The 21,054-nt window shown below is 39.5% G+C and overlaps 1 protein-coding gene across 1 annotated transcript in view; it reads left to right on the plus strand.

Annotated features, from left to right (window-relative positions):
* The window catches only part of luzp2 (leucine zipper protein 2), a 709,194-nt gene that overhangs the window by 590,310 nt on the left and 97,830 nt on the right, over positions 1 to 21,054 (plus strand). Inside the window, exon 9 of the mRNA XM_028794214.2 lies at positions 17,375 to 17,539. Within this exon, the coding sequence (XP_028650047.1) occupies positions 17,375 to 17,539 (165 nt within the window). The remainder of the gene's footprint in view (positions 1 to 17,374; positions 17,540 to 21,054) is intronic.

The raw sequence follows: 21,054 nt of genomic DNA on the forward strand, positions 1-21,054 counted from the left end.
TTAAGGTCCTTAATACTTATATGAATGAGAGATTTTGGTTTTTGCTTTTTAATAACTTTCTAAAATTTGTTTTCACTTTGTCATTATGGGTTCTTGAATGTAGATTGATAGGCAAAAATTGCAAATTTATCCATTTAAAATTACATCTGCAGCACAATAAAGTGCACAGAAAGTGAAGAGGTCTTAATACTTTCTGAATCCACTGTATACTGTATGTGCAATTTAAAAATCAATATCTAAACAGTCTTCCTGTTAAGTGTAGTGTTTTTTACAAAGTTTTTTATACTAAGTCACACCAGTCATTCTTTCAGCCATTTTCTAACCCTGCCTTTTCCATTTCATAGTCGATCCCCTCAGAGTTAGGTCCAATGCAAGTGAAATTAAACTTTTGTGGGATGACAGTCTCACAAGTTCATGTTTGCTTAAACCTGGCTAATCACAAAAATATCAAAATATGCCTGACTTTGGGAAAAGGAAAGAATACTATAATGTGCAAGGAGGCTCTACAAATGGACAACAGGGTAGTGCTGCCCCACAGACCAAGAGTCCAGGGTCTGGAGTCTAGCAGTGTTGGTCTTTCCCAGGGCAATCCAGTTTTCTTCCCACGTCCTAAAGAAGTGCAAGTTAGGTTGAGCAGCGGCTCTAAATTGGACCAGTGTCAATATATGTATTGTAGGTTAGTCAGTATGTGCATCCTGTGATTGACTGTCATATCTAATTATTGTTGTTAAACAGTGCTTATAGGCATTACCTTTAAAACTAGTTTTTTAGTCAAAAACCTACTGACCTCACTTAAATCAGCGATTGCATACCACACACACAGACATTGGAATATTTGAACAATCCAGACAAGAACAGGCCATTCAGCCCAATAAACTTTGTCAGTCCTATCCACTTAATTCTGCTAATTCTAAGTATCCATGGTTCTCTGTGTAAAGAAAAACTTCCTAATGTTTGTGCGAAATGTACCCTTAACAACTTTTCAACTGTGTCCCCGTGTTCTTGATGATCTCATTTTAAAATAACAGTCTCGATCCACTGTACTAATTCTCTGTGGAACACCACAATTAACATCGGCCAATTCTGATAAGGTTCCTTGCACTATCACCCTCTTTCCCTAATGTTTTCCAGGCAAAGCCACATGTCCTCACTAAGATGGGGGTCATCGTCCAGATGAAGAGGACTTGTATTTAAATTCTGTTTGATATAAACCGCAATCCCACCTTCTTTTCTGTTCTGTCTGTCCTTCCTAAAAATTGTGTATTCCTCTATGTTATACTCAGCCCCATTTTTGTTATTTAGCCAGGTTTCAGTTATTGCTATAAAATGATAATTATGCTCTGCTACATACAATTCCAACTCACTTGCCTTATTTTTGGTACTTTAATTTATTACTCCTTCTACATTTAAATTTTGGGTTAGAATATACCTTACTACATATTTTTATTTTTACACTATTGTTTGTTCCTCCATGTATAACTCTAAACATGGCCTGCCCTAAACTCCCAGCTCCCCCATTCCCTAGTTCAAACAATCCTTGACTAACCTACTCATATGCCTCCCTAATACATTGGTGCCCCTCCGGTTCAGATGTAACATGTCACGGCGGAGCAGGTCCCATCTGTCCCAGTTTCCTACCAACCTATTCCCTTCTACCCTGCACCAAGGTCTGAGCCACATGTTAAGCCTTCTAATCCATTAGTCTTACCTGGACTGGTGTGTGGCACAGGCACAACTTCAGAGTAGGCTACCTTGTCGGTGCTGCTCCTCAGCCTAGCACCTAACTCTTTGAATTTGGATTGCAGAACTAACAGACTACCCTTCTGCATTTCATTTGTTCCAACATGGACAATGACAACTGGATCCATCCCCGCTCTGCCCAAGAACCTATCTACCCTTCAAGGGAGGTCTCCCACCTGTGCACCCAGAAGGCAACACACCATCCAAGACACTCTCTCTCTCTCTGGAGCAAACCTGCACTTCAGTCCCCCTAATATTTGAGTCCTCAAATATCACTGCCTCTCTCTTTCTGTGAACTGGTTTTGAGGTGGCCTGTTGGGGCTCCTCATGCCTACCTACCACCTTAGAATTATCAGAGACACCGTCCAGCACCACAAGGACCTCAAAATGATTTGATGCTTCCAGTTCTTGGGTTGATGCCCCTGGAAAGTGTGCACCCTTTACCTGTCAGGTCTGGGATCTCCTTTCACACCACCTTAGGGGTGCACACTATCTCTCTAAACGACATTACTCATCATATTGTAAGTGTTCATTAATAGACCTTACTAATCAACTGACATTACAAGCTAAGCATTCTTTTTAATTAAATGATGATTCAACAGAGCTTGTTAAAAAAGGATTGATTTTTGGTTTTATTTGGAAGGTTTTTTTAAGGTCCATGCTATATGGTAAATGTAATTTTTTAATGAACATTGGTTTTTTTTTGTTTGTTTGTTTTTTTCTTAATTATTACAGTGTTTGCGTTCATATTTTTATAGTAAATACACTTTTTTTTACTTTTATATCAATGGTGTCCACCTCCATTATTGTCCCACTGACTCTCGGTCTTCATACTTCATATGCCTGAGTTCCTACTAGAGCATAAGATTGGGACACTGTGATATTAAAGAGCATCACTGAATGCCATAGTCTTTGTCAGTATATTCAACTGAAGTGCAAGAATTCTAGATGGGATGCCAGTCCATTACAGGGAACAGCCAATCTCTCATACAAACACCATCTTATCAGTCTAATTTAAACATTTCAAGGAATTCCATGAGTTTAGGATGTTGGGGTAAATGAGAGAAAACCAAACAAAATCAAGCTCAGGCAAAAAATGAAACAGGAAACAGATCAAAGCATTGGCAGCACTGCTAACAATTCATATATAACATTCTGAATATAATATTAACATTCTGTAACTCACTTAGTCCAAATATGAATCACAAAGGGCCAAAATCTATCCCAGCAACTTTGGGCGCATGGCAGCAGCACATCGCAAGGTACACTCATACACCCAAACTCAATGAACTTACCCAGGATACCTTTGGGGATATAGGAGGACTAAAGTATCCACAGAAAACTCACAGAGACACAGGGTAAGAGTGCAAAGTTCAAGCATACAATTACTAGAAATAGAATTCCAGTCTAGGATTCTGCATCTGGGAAGCATAAGCCCTACCTACAATGCTAAGGTGCTCCCCTATTCTTAATATATTTGTAAATAATGAAATAATTGTTTGAAACTGAAAATGTGTATGTTTGTCTCTAAAACATATTACTGCTATTGTTTTTATAATTTATCCAATGCAAGTTGTACAATAAAAATAATAATGCCGGTTTTCTTCAGTTTTTTTTTCTGTGAATAAAAACAGTAGCTTTTAGCTGTAATTTACTGCTTTAAAAAGTATTTCTGGTGTGCAGTGTTAGCCATTAAAATATTCACTAAATTGTGGACATTTGAGGTTTCCCTCTTACGCATCACTGACCCAATAAACAATTCCCGACATCTTGGCCAGGAGAGGCAAGCAGTAATTTTTCTTAAAGCACTGAATCGTTTCTGAAGAGATTGCCTCTAAGGTAGTGATAAAATTCACTTCTGTAATTTAAATTCCCCTAAATGCGGTGCTCAGGCAGATATATATTTTAAGATTCATTCAAAACTGTATCTCTTAATACAAACCCAGCTTTGGATAGGTTTCATATGCAGAGTAATCTTTCAGGTGGAACTTAGTTTTTATTGGAGTCCATTTCTTTGGGTGGCCCTGTGTTCTGCATTTTTGGGGCCTTGGCAATGATATTTCCCACCTGAATCATTCTCAGTGCATCACAGGCTAAATATGTAAGAGCCACAAAATCTCTCATCCACAGATCCCTTGAAAAATGCCACATGTCAGGAAAGTTACAAGTTAATAAAATATATCAGATAAAATCAAAATCAATAACACTTCAACCCATGTCATGCTGACCCCTCTAGGCACAACCAAGTTAACCATCACTGGGCGAACCCTGGACACTGGAAACCCTTATAGAAAAGTGGATGGTGGCAAAATTGGATGCCATCATGATAAATCCCCTCCATTAAACTCCAGGGGGCTCTCTCTGGGAGCACTTGTAGCCACCGGCTCATTCCTCCACGGTGTGCTAAGAAGGCATCTCTAGGGGTCTCTTCTACCCATCGCTATCAGGCAATTCAATGCTTCCTCCTGGAGCACCTGTTAACTTCATTTTAAAATGCAATTTTGAAATATCTGCACAATATGCATTTATTTAAAAATGTATTTATGTTTATTTATTAATCGATGGATTGATTGATAGATTGACTGTTCTGATAAATAGGAACACCAGACATCATAATCGTTTGGGGCAGCCACCCGTATAATATGCCCTGGCTGCAAAAGGTTGAGATTTCAAACAGAGTTGTTCACAAGACTGAGTCCAAAACAGAAATGATTAACTAGAAGCAAGATGGCGGCTTTAAAGGCCCGTAGAAGAAGTGACATCATCATAGTGGTCAGAACCTGGTGGGATGTCCTGAAAAGGGTTTGCAAGGAACTGAGAAAGACTGCACCCCACCATCCCCTGGTCTGATGTGGTATTACAATTACTCAATCCCTTTAGCTGCCTCCTAATCGCACGTGTGTGACACTGTATTATTTGTGCTATGAATACTAATCTTTTTTTTATGTTTCTGCTGCTGCATGCATCTAAATTTCCCCATTCAATTAATAAAGTTTATCTAATCTAATCTAAAACCTCCACAAAATTGCAGAACCCTATTACAGCACTTTCAGAGTGGTTGGTAGTGTAAGACACTTACACTGGCTTAGGTTAAACAGAGCAGAAGAATGACAATTGAGATATGTGATATTTTAATCTGATTCTAAGTGGAAGTTTTAAGCTGTCCTGCCTGAAATACCATTTGTTTTACAGTGACAGAGTATATGAATCTTAATCTGCGTCAATACACATACAGTATTATTATTATAACTAGTGCAGCAAAGTATCATTTGATGAGCACTTATACGCTCAGGAGTGTGGTGTGATTTGATTTTGTTTTAACAAAGCTTGTCTTATTTCAAAACTCCATCGCACAGGTCACAGATGTGCAGTCAGTGTCTCAGTGATGGATTATTGTCTTGTTCATACTGTGATCCAACCTGCCCTTTTCTTCCTGCCAGGTTAGCCTGTAGTTTTTCAATCCTCATTACAGATTCATCACTGTCATATCATAAGTTGATGAACAAATGAATTATGGTGAGGATTCATAGAATAAGATAAATTACCTACAAAACCATTTTGGTTGTTTGTATTTTAAACCTGGTATTGTTTAATGAAATTATTTTAAAATAGTCTGTACCTACTGTACTGAGTCTGACTTTTCTCTGATATCACATCTTAGTTTCTGTCGATTTCTCAGTACATTCATCACTGTGTTTTATATTCTAATTTTAATGTCATGATTTTTGCAAAGTAATATTCTTGTGTTTTATTTATTTTGCAAATTGTTCTGTCCATTTTTAATGTGACTCTGTTCAGGACTAAGTGTTTTAGAAAATGTCTGACTGACTGATTGATTTATGTTTTCTCAATTTGGTTGTAAATATATTTTGCCATAAGACATGCTGTTAATAGTAATGAAAATCCAAATTTGAATCTTCAATCTCTTAAAATTTGTGCTGAGTTACACAAAGAGCCACAAAAAGGTTAGGGGCAGCCTCCCGTATAATTGAACCCAGTTGCAAAATGGTAAATTGATTGCACAATTGTGTACAGATTGGAGTCCAAAACACAACTAACTGAGATGGCACTTTTAAAGGAAGGCTGAGGAAGTGACATCGTCGGGGCAGGAAGTGATGTCACTGGGGCCAGGCAGAATTTCCCTAACTGGTCTGCAGTGGAAAAAGAGAAGGAATTAGCACACTCTGCCACCTCCTGGTCTGGCGTGAAATTGCCTTCATTCAAGCCCTTTAGCTGCCTCCCATGCACACATGTGTGACAATGTATTCCGAGTGTTTGCATAGGTTTTCTCGGACATCTCAAAGACATGAACCTTGGGTTGAATGGCAGCTCTAAATCTTCCCTGAGTTTACTGTCTGTAAGAAAATGGACCAGTGTTCCTTCCTGGATTGGGTTCAGTTTTGTTCCAGATCCTGGTAGGATAGGCTTCAGTTTCTCAGAACAAACCTGTAAAGGAATAAACACATTCATATAATAGATGTATGGATGACGTAATTTTCCTAATGTCATAATTACATGTCAAATCAATAATTACGAATATTATTTAATCCATAATTTGACTATTTTATTTTCTCATTTCCATGTTGTAGTAAACTAATCAATTGGTTACTCACCGTGGTTATTTAAGTAACTCACACAACATAACACTCTGAAACCTACTTAATTCAATTTGATGTTGTGGGGAGCCAAAGCCTGTCCCAGGAGAATTGGGCACAAATCAGGAGTGGATGAGGTGCGATACATTCAATCACATTCACACAATTTAGAATTGCCAAATCATAAACATTCACATGTTTTCTGATGTGCAAAGAAAGACAGAGTACCTGGATAAAATCCTACACAGATAACAACCATATGACAAAACTGGATCTGGAAAGTAACTGCACTAACTTCTGCAACACCAGGCTGCCCTTATATAACTGAGCTGTTGGTAGTTGCCCATTAGCAAATGACTAAGGTAGAAGAAGTAGAGGATAGATCTTTATTTGTCCCCATAGGGGACACACATGGATAGATAAATATATACAGTATGCATGCACACTATGGTCCACACACACTCCAGAATGACAAAAAAGGAAGAAAATTTTAAAAACTTCTGACTTAGTAGTCACAGTGCGGCATTATGCAGGCATATTGCTGTTGGTATAAAGGAGCCCCTGTAGTGTTTCTTGACCCACTTCTGCTGAATAATTCATTAGCACAAAGTCCTCAGTGTTAGCATGTCATGGAGAGGATATAGAGCATTTTTCACAATGGCACTCAGTTTTGTTTTAATTCTCTCCTTTGCAACTACTTCCAGGGGCGTCCAGCATGTGTCCCATAAATGAGCCTGCCCTTTTAATTAGCTTGTCAATTCGGTGGCCAGGGTGTTGTTATTTCTAATTAGAAGATCAAACAAAAACATTTGTTCTTGATCATTTATTACAAAGAGAAGCAAGCTGATAGCGCTCAAAACTTATTAAAAGAAGTCCCACAAAGCACTTTAAACATTTCAAACATTATTTATGCAATAAACTTTCTATTTAAAAGATCATTTCTATGTTTAAATATTAGTCCTTCTGTGAAGTGATTTTATAGCAACATTTTTTAAATATGTATGCTGTAGTTCTCTAATACAGTGAGAACAAGGGTAGTTATGTCAGAATTCTATTTATTGATTTCATCTCTGCATTCTATACAGTGATACCATCAAAACTGACAAACAAGCTCCTCACAGTTATCTTCTATCTGCCATCTGTAATTGGGTTCCGGACTCTCTAACAGGCAGACCTCCGGCAGTCTGAATTGGAAACCGGCTATGTGCTAACCCCTCTGCTTTATAACCTTTTCACGAATGACTGTGTTGCATTCCAGAATAACATCAGTATCCTTTAGTTTGCTGGTGATACCACAGTCATTGGACTGATTACTGGGAGAGACAAGACAGCTTAGAGAAGGGTGTGTTGGTAAAACTGGTAACACGGTGCCAGGACAACAATCTCTCCTTAAAGTTAATGAAAAAAAGGTAATGATTGTGGATCCATGGAACAGTAGGCACCAGCATACACCACTGTACATAGCTAAGGCAGAGATGGAGAGAGTGAAAACAATGAAATTTCTCTACATTAATATTAGTGAGGGTATTACCTGGTCCCACAACATTATTTCATTATTTAAAAAAAACTCAAATCTCAAAGGTATGTGTATTTCCTGAGAACGCTAAAGAAATTTAGCATGACAGCAAGAATTCTTGTTAGCTTTTATAAGGATACCATAGAGCATATTGATTGTATTGTGTTGTGTTTACTTTTCGTATACTGGTGGATGGAGGAACATGCAGAGTATGATTTTCATTGTAGAGTCTGACTGACTGTTTACTGTGCATTTAACAATAAACTGTCATTTCATGTCATCCCATCTCAAACTGTAATAAAGAAAAACAGGGTGCAGTTTAAATGAAAAATATGTACTTTTTTATATATGATGGTATTTACCATCAGATCAAATATTGATACAGACATCCCCTGAAGTTTTTAACTTTGATTGAATTTATAATAGGGTAGACTGAAAGATGTAAAACAGCAAACGCAGCATGAAATTAAATAACACAGAATAAAGTTTTTTTTTGGAAGGTTTTTTGTATTCTTGTGGAGTTAAGACTGTCAAAAACTGGGCCTGTTAAAGCCCATTGAGGCATTCCTTGTGGTGTTTTGGGCTGTGTAAAAAATAAATTGTTGTTATCCTTTTAAAACGACTCATGTTTACTGTGATTCCCATTATTCCACATCAGTGAACAACCAGTAAACCCCAAAAAAGTAGTGTTTATTATTTCTAGTGTTGATTGGCGAAATTCACCAAAGTGTGTTCCACAGAGAATATGCTCTGTTTGCTGGTGACATTGATTATCAAATATTTTGTGTCCAATGATACTTTGTGATGCTAGTGTGTCATCACAGAGCTGTAGTGGCCAATGTTAGATTAGACAAGAGAAAAAAAAAACGCTGATCCTAAAAATAGGCTAAAATTGGTGGAAAACTTCTGAATACCTTTAAATACAAAATGCACACACTGAAGATAACTGGAAAAATTGTCAGTGTGTTTGTGTCTTAATGGTTGGCAGATGATTCCACTAGCCATTAGGGACACTTAAAAGACCATTTCACTATTATGATCCAATCAAAACTAGTTAAGTTTCTCTTTCCCCATTGACTTCAATGCATTTTACTAAGTTTGGCATAGCTCCCAACCATTTCCATAATTTCAAGGCAAAGCAATTTCAGCATGGATCGCTCATCACTAATTATTATTGAGAAATGCTTAAAGGAATAAATACAATGTGATCTATTTATTTTTTAACATGTTAATACTGTATATAACAGGGAAGCAAAGCCAATTTTTGTAATTGGGCAGCATGGTAGTTTTGCAACTTACATTTTTGCATTTCATTATGCAGTACTGGAGCAGAAATGTTTGATGCCAGATGCCCTTCCTGACTCCAGTTTCCTTTAGTTATCTTTTACGACATATAAGAGGGAAGGTGAATTTTAACCACAAGTTACAGGGGTGAAACACTGGGCCTATGCTGATGGTTATGAAGGAGTTCAAAGGAGCTGTAGCTTCAGTGCCAAGAATGTTGAGGGTGAGAGGAGTCTGGATTTTGGCAATGGAATGGAAATGTTGATGTTAGATCCATTGTTTAAGAGGGAAGAAAACAAGCTGATGACATGGGAATTTGGTGGGGTAAGGGATACAACAGGCTATTTCTTGTGGAGGAAAGTTGAATGGGATATGGAGAAACATGTGAAAAAAAAGGTTATGTATCAAAACATCACTTGCTATTGGACAGCAGTTCTCAAACTGTGGTGCGCGTAAAAAAAAGGGGGCACAAATGTTGCCATATGTGGTGTAATTTCGCTATTCATAGGAAAATTTTAAACTTGCAGCGGTGTATCGGCAGCAAAAAATATAGGAATAAATTTTATTAGGGTTTCAAAAAATCGTTAGGGGGGTGCGATTAAAACTGTTATGAAAACTCAGGTTACAAATACTTAAAGGTTGAGAAACGCTGGCATAGGAGATCGTTTAGTAAAAGACAGGAAGAAAAGTAAAACAAGTATGTACCAAGGCTTAAAGTCTAGAAGTTAAAAGAGGAGCGTATGAGAAGTAAATTTACTCAAAACATTGGAACAAATGCAATGTGTTTTCAGACTCAACAAGTGGGAATGGCAAGTGGGGAGAAATAAAGAACATCTGGTTGAAAACAACAAAAAGCCAGAAGTTGCACAAAGGGCCCACCAAAACATAAGGATAACAGGTGGTGAAATGGCATTTGAGGAAAATAGGAAATGTTATATGAGTGGCAAGAAATAAAGGCAGAAGATGATGAGGCAGTCTAGTATGAAGCAAAGCGAAATGCTGAAAACACATTTGGGAGCGTGGAAGAAACCAAAAGACATGAGTACATGAGGAAGGGAAGAAACATTTGTTCAGGATCATGAAGCAGATGCCAAAATAAAAGACAAGATATAGTAGAGAACTGCATGAAAAATGTGGAATGAAAAATTGAGATTGACGGTGATGGGATTAAAACTAGACTTACCAAAGCCTACGAAAAAACTTATAAACCCAGCCCACCTTAAATCCCTTCGCACCTCTCCATCAGGGTCTTTTGACTTGTAAATATGTCAATAGGCCCAAGCAGCAAGCAGCCTGCTATACCATCCCCCCACCACCATAGAATGGGTAAGAAGTTCTCCCAGTTCAAGCCTTGATTATCAGGGAGTGAGCTACCTAGAGCTGTATAGGGGAAATAATTTCATGTGTGTTCCGTGTCTACAACAATCTATATAAAAACATTGTTAAAACAGAAACGTTTTTCATGTTTTAGTAATAAATGACAAAATGTAGACATGAACTGTATAATGTATGAAGTCTGATGGCCAAATATCAAATAAACACTTTCACAAAAGTTACAAATGTAATACAACAGCAGTGGTAAGAACTGCTGAGTTATAATCCAGAGGTTGTGAGTTTGAAACCAGCTCTCCTGCAAATTTACCAAAGCAGTTGTATTGCTGTGGTGAAATGATTATAACCAATTGTTTATGATAAAATATTAGGTTCCATGTAAACATAGCCAGTCTAATTTCCCTCTCTGATAATAAAGTCTACCTAACCTAACCTAATTACCAAATTACTAGCATACTATAGTCTGTGAGCACCCATCCATCCATCCAACATGCATCAGACCTGCAGCTAGATCAATGAGATGTTAAAAGTATCTTCTTCTTCTTCTTTCAGCTGCTCCCGTTAGGGGTTGCTACAGCGGAACATCTTCTTCCATATCTCTCTGTCCTCTGCATCTTGTTCTGTTACAACCATCACCTGCATGTCCTCTCTAACCACATCCACAAACTTTCGCTTAGGCCTTCCTCTTTTCCTCTTCCCTGGCAGCTCTATCCTTAGCATCCTTCTCCCAATATACCCAGCATCTCTCCTCTGCACATGTCCAAACCAACGCAATCTCGCCTCTCTGACTTTGTCTCCCAACCCTCTAATGTACTCATTTCTAATCCTATCCATCCTCATCACACCCGGTGCAAATCTTAGCATCCTTAACTCTGCTACCTCCAGCTCTGTCTCCTGCTTTCTGGTCAGTGCCACTGTCTCCAACCCATATAAATGTAATGAATTATTATTATTATTATATAACATAGCTGGTCTCACTACCATCCTGTAGACCTTCCCTTTCACTCTTGCTGATACCCGTCTGTCACGAATTACTCCTAACACTCTTCTCCACCCATTCCACCCTGCTTGCACTCTCTTTTTCACCTCTCTTCCACAATCCCCATTACTCTGTACTGTTGATCCCAAGTATTTAAACTCATCCACCCTCGCCAACTCTACTCCTTGCATCCTCACCATTCCACTGACCTCCCTCTCATTTACACACATGTATTCTGTCTTGTTCCTACTGACCTTCATTCCTCTCCTCTCTAGAGCATATCTCCACCTCTCCAGGGTCTCCTCAACTTGCTCCGTATTATTGCTACAGATCACATCTCATCAGCAAACATCATAGTCCACGGGGACTCCTGTCTAATCTCGGCTGTCAACCTGTCCATCACCATTGCAAATAAGAAAGGGCTCAGAGCTGATCCCTGATGTAATCCCACCTCCACGTTGACTGAATCCGTCACTCCTACTGCAGACCTCACCACTGTCACACTTCCCTCGTACATATCCTGTACAAATCTTACGTACTTCTCTGCCACTCCCAACTTCCTCATACAATACCACAGCTCCTCTTGAGGCACCTTGTCATATGCTTTCTCCAGGTCCACAAAGACACAGTGCACCTCCTTCTGGCCTTCTCTAAACCTCTCCATCAACATCCTCAGAGCAAACATTGCACCTGTGGTGCTCTTTCTTGGCATGAAACCATATTGCTGCTCACTAATCATCACCTCACTTCTTAACCTAGCTTCCACTACTCTTTCCCATAACTTCATGCTGTGGCTCATCAATTTTATTCCCCTGTAGTTACTGCAGTCCTGCACATCCCCCTTATTCTTAAATATCGGCACCAGTACACTTCTTCTCCACTCCTCAGGCATCCTCTCACTTTCCAAGATACCATTAAACAATCTGGTTAAAAACTCTACTGCCATCTCTCCTAAACACTTCCATGCTTCCATAGGTATGTCATCTGGACCAACGGCCTTTCCATTTTTCATCCTCTTCATAGCTGTCCTTACTTCCTCCTTGCTAATCCGTTGCACTTCCTGATTCACTATCTCCACATCATCCAACCTCTTCTCTCTCTCATTCTCTTCATTCATCAGCCTTTCAAAGTACTCTTTCTATCTGCTCAACATACTCTCCTCGCTTGTGAGTACGTTTTCCTCTTTATCCTTTATCACCCTAACCTGCTGCACATCTTTTCCAGCTCGGCCCCTCTGTCTAGCCAATCGGTACAGGTCCTTTTCTCCCTCCTTAGTGTCCAACCTCTCATACAACTCATCATACGCCTTTTCTTTAGCCTTCGCCACCTCTCTCTTCACCTTGCGCCTTATCTCCTTGTACTCTTGTCTACTTTCTACATCTCTCTGACTATCCCACTTCTTTTTTGCCATCCTCTTCCCTCTATACCAGGGGTAGGCAACGTCGGTCCTGGAGTGCCACAGTATGTGCAGGTTTTTGTTCCAACCCAGTTCCTTAACGAGAACTCAATTATTGCTGATGAAGCACATATTGCTTAAGTGACATTTTAATGCTTCATTTTAGTGGTCTCGCTTGTTAAGGTTCTCCAACCTTAATTGCTTATTTCAATCTTAAACTGCTGCATTCAGTGTTTTAATTGCTCCTTATTAGCAATAAGATGTAAAAGACAAAGCAGCCAGCAGTTCTCCAGGTAGCTTTTTTCCAATTACATCTGTGTGTGTTCATCATGCACGGTTTGATTTAATAAAACACTTAATAGAAAAATGTGACAGACTGAAAATGATCTGTTTTAGGCTTCAAATCATTTGGATGATATCCTTGGAAAGGAAAAAAATCTACGATATAAAAGCCTTACATTGCACAGACTAACAAGCCATAAAATTAAATAAGGTCTGAGATTGGCAATGATTGGTTTCTAATTAAGCAATTGGGTTGAATGAAAACCTGTAGCCACTGCGGCTCACCAGGACCAACATTGCCTACCCCTGTTTTAGATAGATAGATAGATAGATAGATAGATAGATAGATAGATAGATAGATAGATAGATAGATAGATAGATAGATAGATAGATAGATAGATAGATAGATAGATAGATAGATAGATAGATAGATAGATAGATAGATACTTTATTAATCCCGATGGGAAATTCACATTCTTCAGCAGCAGCATACTGATACAATAAATAATATTAAATTAAAGAATGATAATAATACAGGTGAAAAAAAACAGACAATAACTATGTATAATGTTAAATATTAACGTTTACCCCCCCTGGTGGAATTAAAGAGTCGCATAGTTTGGGGGAGGAACGATCTCCTCAATCTGTCTGTGGAGCAGGACAGTGACAGCAGTCTGTCGCTGAAGCTGCTCTTCTGTCTGGAGATGACATTATTTAGTGGATGCAGTAGATTCTCCATAATTGATAGGAGCCTGCTGAGCGCCCTTCGCTCTGCCACAGATGTTAAACTGTCCAGCTCCATGCCAACAATAGAGCCTGCCTTCCTCATCAGTTTGTCCAGGCGTGAGGCGTCTTTCCTCTTAATGCTGCCTCCCCAGCACACCACTGCGTAGAAGAGGGCGCTCGCCACAACTGTTTGATAGAACATCTGCAGCATCTTATTGCAGATGTTGAAGGAAGCCAGCCTTCTAAGGAAGTATAACCGGCTTTGTCCTTTCTTGCACAGCGCATCAGTATTGGCAGTCCAGTCTAATTTATCATCCAGCTGCACTCCCAGATATTTATAGGTCTGCACCATCTGCACACAGTCACCTTTGATGATCACTGGGTCTATGAGGGGTCTGGGCCTCCTAAAATCCACCACCAGCTCCTTGGTTTTGCTGGTGTTCAGGTGTAGGTGGTTTGAGTCGGACCATTTAACAAAGTCATTGATTAGGTCCCTATACTCCTCCTCCAGCCCATTCCTGATACAGCCCACGATAGCAGTGTCATCAGCGAACTTTTGCACATGGCAGGACTCCGAGTTGTATTGGAAGTCCGATGTATATAGGCTGAACAGGACCGGAGAAAGTACAGTCCCTTGTGGCGCTCCTGTGTTGCTGACCACAATGTCAGACGTGCAGTTCCCAAGACGCACATACTGAGGTCTGTCTTTAAGATAGTCCACGATCCATGCCACTAGGTATGAATCTAATCCCATCTCTGTCAGCTTGTCCCTAAGGAGCAGAGGTTGGATTGTGTTGAAGGCGCTAGAGAAGTCTTATTGCTAATAAGGAGCAATTAAAACACTGAATGCAGCAGTTTAAGATTGAAATAAGCAATTAAGGTTGGAGAACTTTAACAAGCGAGACCACTAAAATGAAGCATTAAAATGTCACTTAAGCAATATGTGCTTCATCAGCAATAATTGAGTTCTCGTTAAGGAACTGGGTTGGAACAAAAACCTGCACATACTGTGGCACTCCATTACCGACGTTGCCTACCCCTGCTCTATACTTTCCTGTATTTCCTCATTCTACCACCAGGTTTCCTTTTCCTCCTTCCTCTTTCCAGATGTCACCCTTTTCTTTTCTTGCTGTCACCCTTACTACATCTATTGTAGTTTCCCAGCTGCCTGGTAACTCTTCACTGCCACCCAGTGCCTGTCTCACCTCCTCCCTAAACTCAACCTTGCAGTCTTCCTTTTTCAACTTCCACCATTTGATCATTGGCTCTGCTCTCACTCTCTTCCTCTTCTTGATCTCCAACATCATCCTACAGATTAACTACACTTTCCCCTGCCACCACTTTTCAGTCTTCAATCTCCTTCAGATCAACTCTTCTGCATAGGATGTAATCTACCTGTGTGCATCTTCCTCCACTCTTGTATGTAACCCTATGTTCCTCCCTCTTCTTAAAATACATATTCACCACAGCCATGTTCATCCTTTTGGCAAAATCCACTATCCTCTGACCTTCTTCATTCCTCTCCTTGACACCATACCTACCCATCACCTCCTCGTCTCCACTATTCCCTTCACCAACATGCCCATTGAAATCTGCTCCAATCACCACTTTCTGTCCCTTGGGTACACTGTTCATCACTTCATCCAACTCACTCCAAAAATCTTCTTTCTCACCCAATGCACATCCAACTTGTGGTGCATATGCACTAACAACGTTCATCATCACACCTCCAATTTCCAGCTTCATAATCATTACTCTGCCTGACACTCTTTTCACCTCCAAAACACTCTTGACATACTGTTCCTTCAGAATAACTCCTACCCCATTTCTCCTCCCATCCGCACCATGATAGAACAATTTGAATCCACCTCCAATCCACCTGGCCTTACTCCCCTTCCATTTAGTCTCTTGCACGAACAATATATCAACCTTCCTTCTCTCCATCATATCTACTAACTCTCTCCCCTTACCAGTCATACTGCCAACATTCTCTCTATACTTTCCTCCTCTCCTCCTGCCTCCAGACACGTCTCCCCCCTCTTCTTCTCCTTCTTCTTCTTCAGCCAACAGTAGCCCAATTTCCGCCAGCACCCTGTTGGCTAACAGTACTGGTGGCGGTTGTTGTTAATCCGGGGCTCGACCGATCCGGTATGGAAATTTGTATTGTTGTCCGCATATTGATTTGGCAAAATTTTACACCGGATGCCCTTCCTGACGTAACCCTCCCCATTTATCCGGGCTTGGGACCAGCACGAAGAAACACACTGGTTTGTGCATCCCATGTGGCTGGGTTGAGATGTTAAAAGTATATGTAAGTTAAATTAAACACATTGTTGTTTCTGGAGCCACCCTTACTTTAACACAGGTTCTTGCCAATTTTTCAGAATCTGCTAAGTAGTACTGGCATTAAGTAGAGGCCTAACGTTCAGACATATTGATCATTTTAGCACCCAGATACTTTTGTGCTTTTCAACTAGAAAAAAGTAGTTGCAAGCCAGTTTCTTTCACCATGGTTTGTTGCAGTTTACAATGTGCCCAAAACTGTAACAGCCTGAGTTCTTTGCTGTTGCATTTAGCTACTAATTTAAAATAGAAATATCAATCTGTGCATGGGGCAGCTTATACTCCGTGGTGATATCTATCACAACATCTGTGCAACCAGCAAGGACACAGTTCTGATACAAACTTTGCTTTCTGTCTTGTGAAACTGAAACATCTTAGTATTTTATTTTATAGTTATCCACTAAGGTGTTTACAGTATATAGTTTTCTAGTGTTAAATATTGGGCTACATTTAGCATTCCTTTATCATTCACTTTAAATATCCCAGTTTGTAAGACCTCTACTGTATAAGTCAAGTCTGCTTATGAGAATAAATTTTCTTCAACTTCCCTCACAGACTAATGAAAACAGCCACTATCACCCATAAGAAACAAAAATAATAAAAAAAAACCTCCCTTATGTTGGCTGTGGTTTTCAAAAAACAATTTACAGCAGCTTTAAGCTGAGGTTTTCAGTCAAAACAATCAATGTCTAATTTATCTGCTTTGAACCTTCCCCTGATCTGTATATGGAGGCAAAGGATAATACTAGAAAGCTAAACAAATAGTGAATTTTTCTACACAAGTGTAAGACTTCCAACAGCGAGCTATAACTTAAGCTATTTTGGCTTACTGCCTCGACTTTGAAGTAAGTTGCACCCAAAGTGTAATTTGATTGCAGACCAGATCTCAAGCGGTGTTTAAATCAATAAACTTAACTCAAAGTTCAGACTGCTAATTGGGTCATATCAGTTGCTGTTGTTTGACAGCAGTGATATTATTTGCAATGACAAATTGTATGTCCCATTTACCTTAAAAGTCTACATTGACAATTGCATTAAAATGATTTAAAAAGTGTGACACATGCTTTTATACAAATGACACTACGTTTGCTGTAATTATACAATACATGTGCCACTTGGGGACTGGATATGAGTTGAAATGCACCTATCGATAAGCAGCATTTTAATTCTTATTTGTACAGGAGTCACAGCTGAAAGCACTGAAGGAGACAGTACATCTATGTCTGTCATCAGTACTGCAGAATCAGCCTCCCACGGATAATCGGATTCCTTCAAAGCATTTGGAGAAGATGATGGTCACACTCACAAACAGCTCAAGGGTGACATTCCAACAACCACAGGCAAAGGTGAGTCACTACAAGTTTAATCATAGCATTCCTTTTTTTATGTTTGCTTTTTATGAGAATCGAGTCCAAGAACACAAAACACACTATTTTCAAAAAATACATTATTTTAGGGTAAGAGACATGCTTTTATTACTATTTATTGGAGAATAAAGGCTACAACTTTTATTTTACCACTGTTTGGTAATGCACACATGCAGTGGAAAATATGAAAGAGGCATTCTGTTACTTATAGCAGGTAAGGGGGGAATAAAGGTTTTTTAACAAATAGCAAAGTCTTATTTTGTAGCTTTCTCTAAAGAGAAAAAATCTATTACAGCTTAAGGAACGCTCTCTTTTATAGTGGCTCAGCCATTTGACCTTTTGCTTTATCTTACTTTTACTGTTCATTCCACCTCTGTGTGCTTTATTTTCAGTAAAGACATCCTTTTTGTGTGATGATGGCCTCTTCAGAGCATATTTAGAGTTTGTGAATTGCTTACCAGCATCCCCTATGGTTTACTAAAAACCCTGCACACACATATATACAATATATACTACCAGCTGTATTAACCAAATTTATCCAGGAAATTTCAAAGACAATAGGCCTCATTTACAGTTGGTTGGTTGGGAGCATGTGCTAATTCAGTTATAGTGCCATCAGTTAATCAGATGTAGCAGGAGTATTTTTTTTTTTACCAAAGGCTAATATTTTTGGCAGGTAGTGTGGTGTATGGGTAGAGCTTTGGACCTAGGCCTTCAAACCCTGAGGGTGCGGGTTCAAATCCTGCTACGGACATTGTATGACCATGAACAAGTCACTTCACCTTCATGTGCTCCAATTGTAAACACAAAATAAATGAAACCAATTGTATCTCAAATGTTGTAAGTCACCTTAAAAAAGTACACCAGACAAATAATTAATATTAATATTGTTAGGTCACAGGAGCTGCTTACTCTTGAACATACCATATTATACACAAGTAAAACATTTTTGCTGCAGATCAATTCCTTTTCCTAGTGACTTGACTTTTGTTGATAGTCACATCAACAAAACATGATCTTGCAGGAAAGTGTATTCTTTTCAGTTGAAATGGGTAATCAGTAGGAATAATGCGTAATTTGAGTATACACTGTATTATTATCATTAGATGTTTACAATTTTCACTAATTTACATCATTCAGTCAAGTACTTCTTTTTGTGTTTTTTTGTATTTTAATTTCTTTTTTTTGAAATAGCCTTATGCAGACAATAAACTGCTAACACTGAATTGTATTTTACTTTAATTTATCACAAACAGCAAAGATATTTACAGACTATACATTTATGCTGCCCATGTAATGTAATGATATGTTTTTACTTTTGGAGTGATAAAAAATAACTGCTAGTACTGTTTGGATGCTTCTTGAAATTCTGGTAGAGTTTTTGGTAGAGGACTAGGCAAAGAAACTTTTATTTTGGGACTTGAAGAAATGGTATTGCAGCTTTATTCAGCAATGGATCTTTTTTGAAACACACAGAAAATTTGACAATTTCTTAGTTATTTTGCCCTGTCGGCAGTTCCTTCTAATTAAAAGACCTCAAACGCGTCTTCCTTCAGCATTCAGTTGAAGGGAGGCAGGAGCTGAGCCACAGGCGGTTTGATTTGAACAGAGGACAAAATAATGGGTAAGTGAGCTGGCTTTAGAGCCATATATAACTTACATGCTATTGAGTACAGCTGATTTTGTACTGGTACACTTTTAAGATGTTTGAAAGTGTGTTTTCTCTGTGACTGATCCAGTCCCAGAGAACAAAAGCTCAACATGATTGGTCACAATATGTAAAGAATTGTGGGGAGTGGGGCTGTGGCATCCCCGTTCAAATTAAGTGCATGTAGATGTGAACCATTTTGGAGGGCGAGGTGGGGGTCCCCTTTCAAAGTCCGTAGAAGCAAATGTATATTACAATGGAGTAGTCTCGTGGGCGACCTGTTAAGTTTAAACTTATGCATTCTGTCCAAACCGTCTTGGACCTGAAGATGCCACTTCTGCCTCTAATTCTAGCACAGGTCAGACAGTGACACACTTTCCCTTCCTTTTTGCTTCTAACAGAGCAAAGAGGCTTCCACCATCCCTGGAGCTCTACAGTATCCTTGCTAAATACTGAGTTGATGGCAAACATGATTACATCTTTTTTTCCCTTGTCCAGTATACTACTTCTTCTTCAGTCTTCCTTTCACCCTTTCAGTTGGTGCTGCTGTCAACTGCTTCTGCTGTATCTTTTGTTTGTACTAAGCCTCTGTCAGTGCAGCATGTAGCATGTAAGTTAGGATAGGATTAATAAATATCAGCAAATATAAAAACATGTTTCGGCTAATTTTCTTTTTTCTGTAATGTCACCAAGTTTCAATCAAAAACCGTCAAGACATTTTGGAGATTTTGATGTATTTAATTTATCCACACCCTGGTCTGGCTTAGAATTACACTCATTCAAGCCCTTTAGCTGCCTTCCATGTGCATGTGTGTGGCAAGAACCCCCAAAGCCCAGATCCACTGGGCAGACATTCCTGATCGAGAGGTCGTGAACCCGAGAAAGAGCATCATCGTTAGCGTGGAGGGATCCTCATCGATGAGCAAGCAAGAACTTGTAAGGCTGTAGGTCAAGAACCACCTGGTGACCCGCGGATTCAACTCCTTATGAAGGGCCATCCACTGTAAAGGTGCATGAACAAGGGTGAACTCCTGGCCCAAGAGGTAGTACCTCAGCTGCATGACCGCCCATTTGATCACCAAGGCCTACCTCTCCACCACCACATATCTGGTTTCTCGTTCCAGCAGTTTCTGATTCAGGAACATGACGGGGTGTTCAGCACCATCGACGCTCCTCCTCAGCACGGCATCAAGGCTTGTGTCCGAAGTGTCTGTCTGGAGAATGAAAGGTAATGAAAAGTTAGGTGTTTTCTAGACTGGTGCTGACGTAAGGGCCTGTTTCAAGTCACCAAATATAGTGTCTGCCTTATCAATCCATATCACAATGATTGGGGCCCTCTTCTTTATCAAATCAGACAAGGGCACCGCTCTCTCAGAAAATCGGGGTACAAACTGGCGGTAGTAACCCATTAATCCACTTTGGAGCCCTGTGGCTTCACGGTACCCCAGCCCACTAGGTAGCCTAAATATTTGGCTTTGTCCAATCCAAAAAAGCATTTCTTTGGGTTAATCCTCACCAAGACCCTCTTTGCTTGGAGGAATATTAGACTCGTTGACTTGACGTTTAATGGCTGCATGTGCATAAGTAGCAAAGTGTAAACAAAAGCAAAAATCATATTGACATAAATGCACAAAGCAAAATACTTAGTGGACAACGTTTTGCATATTATCTCTGAGTCAGACTGTGACTTTTTGGACTCTGATTATGTTGCAAGTAATCAGAAGATCAAGCAAGAGAGTGAGGAACTGGCATCAGATGATCAGACCCCAGCTGATTGGCCCCTGGCTGAGAATGTTCATGCAACTGACATGCCCATGCTCCTCGCCTGAGAGGAATACCCAGACAT

This window comes from Erpetoichthys calabaricus, chromosome 2 (assembly GCF_900747795.2).
Source record: "Erpetoichthys calabaricus chromosome 2, fErpCal1.3, whole genome shotgun sequence".
NCBI lineage: Eukaryota > Metazoa > Chordata > Cladistia > Polypteriformes > Polypteridae > Erpetoichthys > Erpetoichthys calabaricus.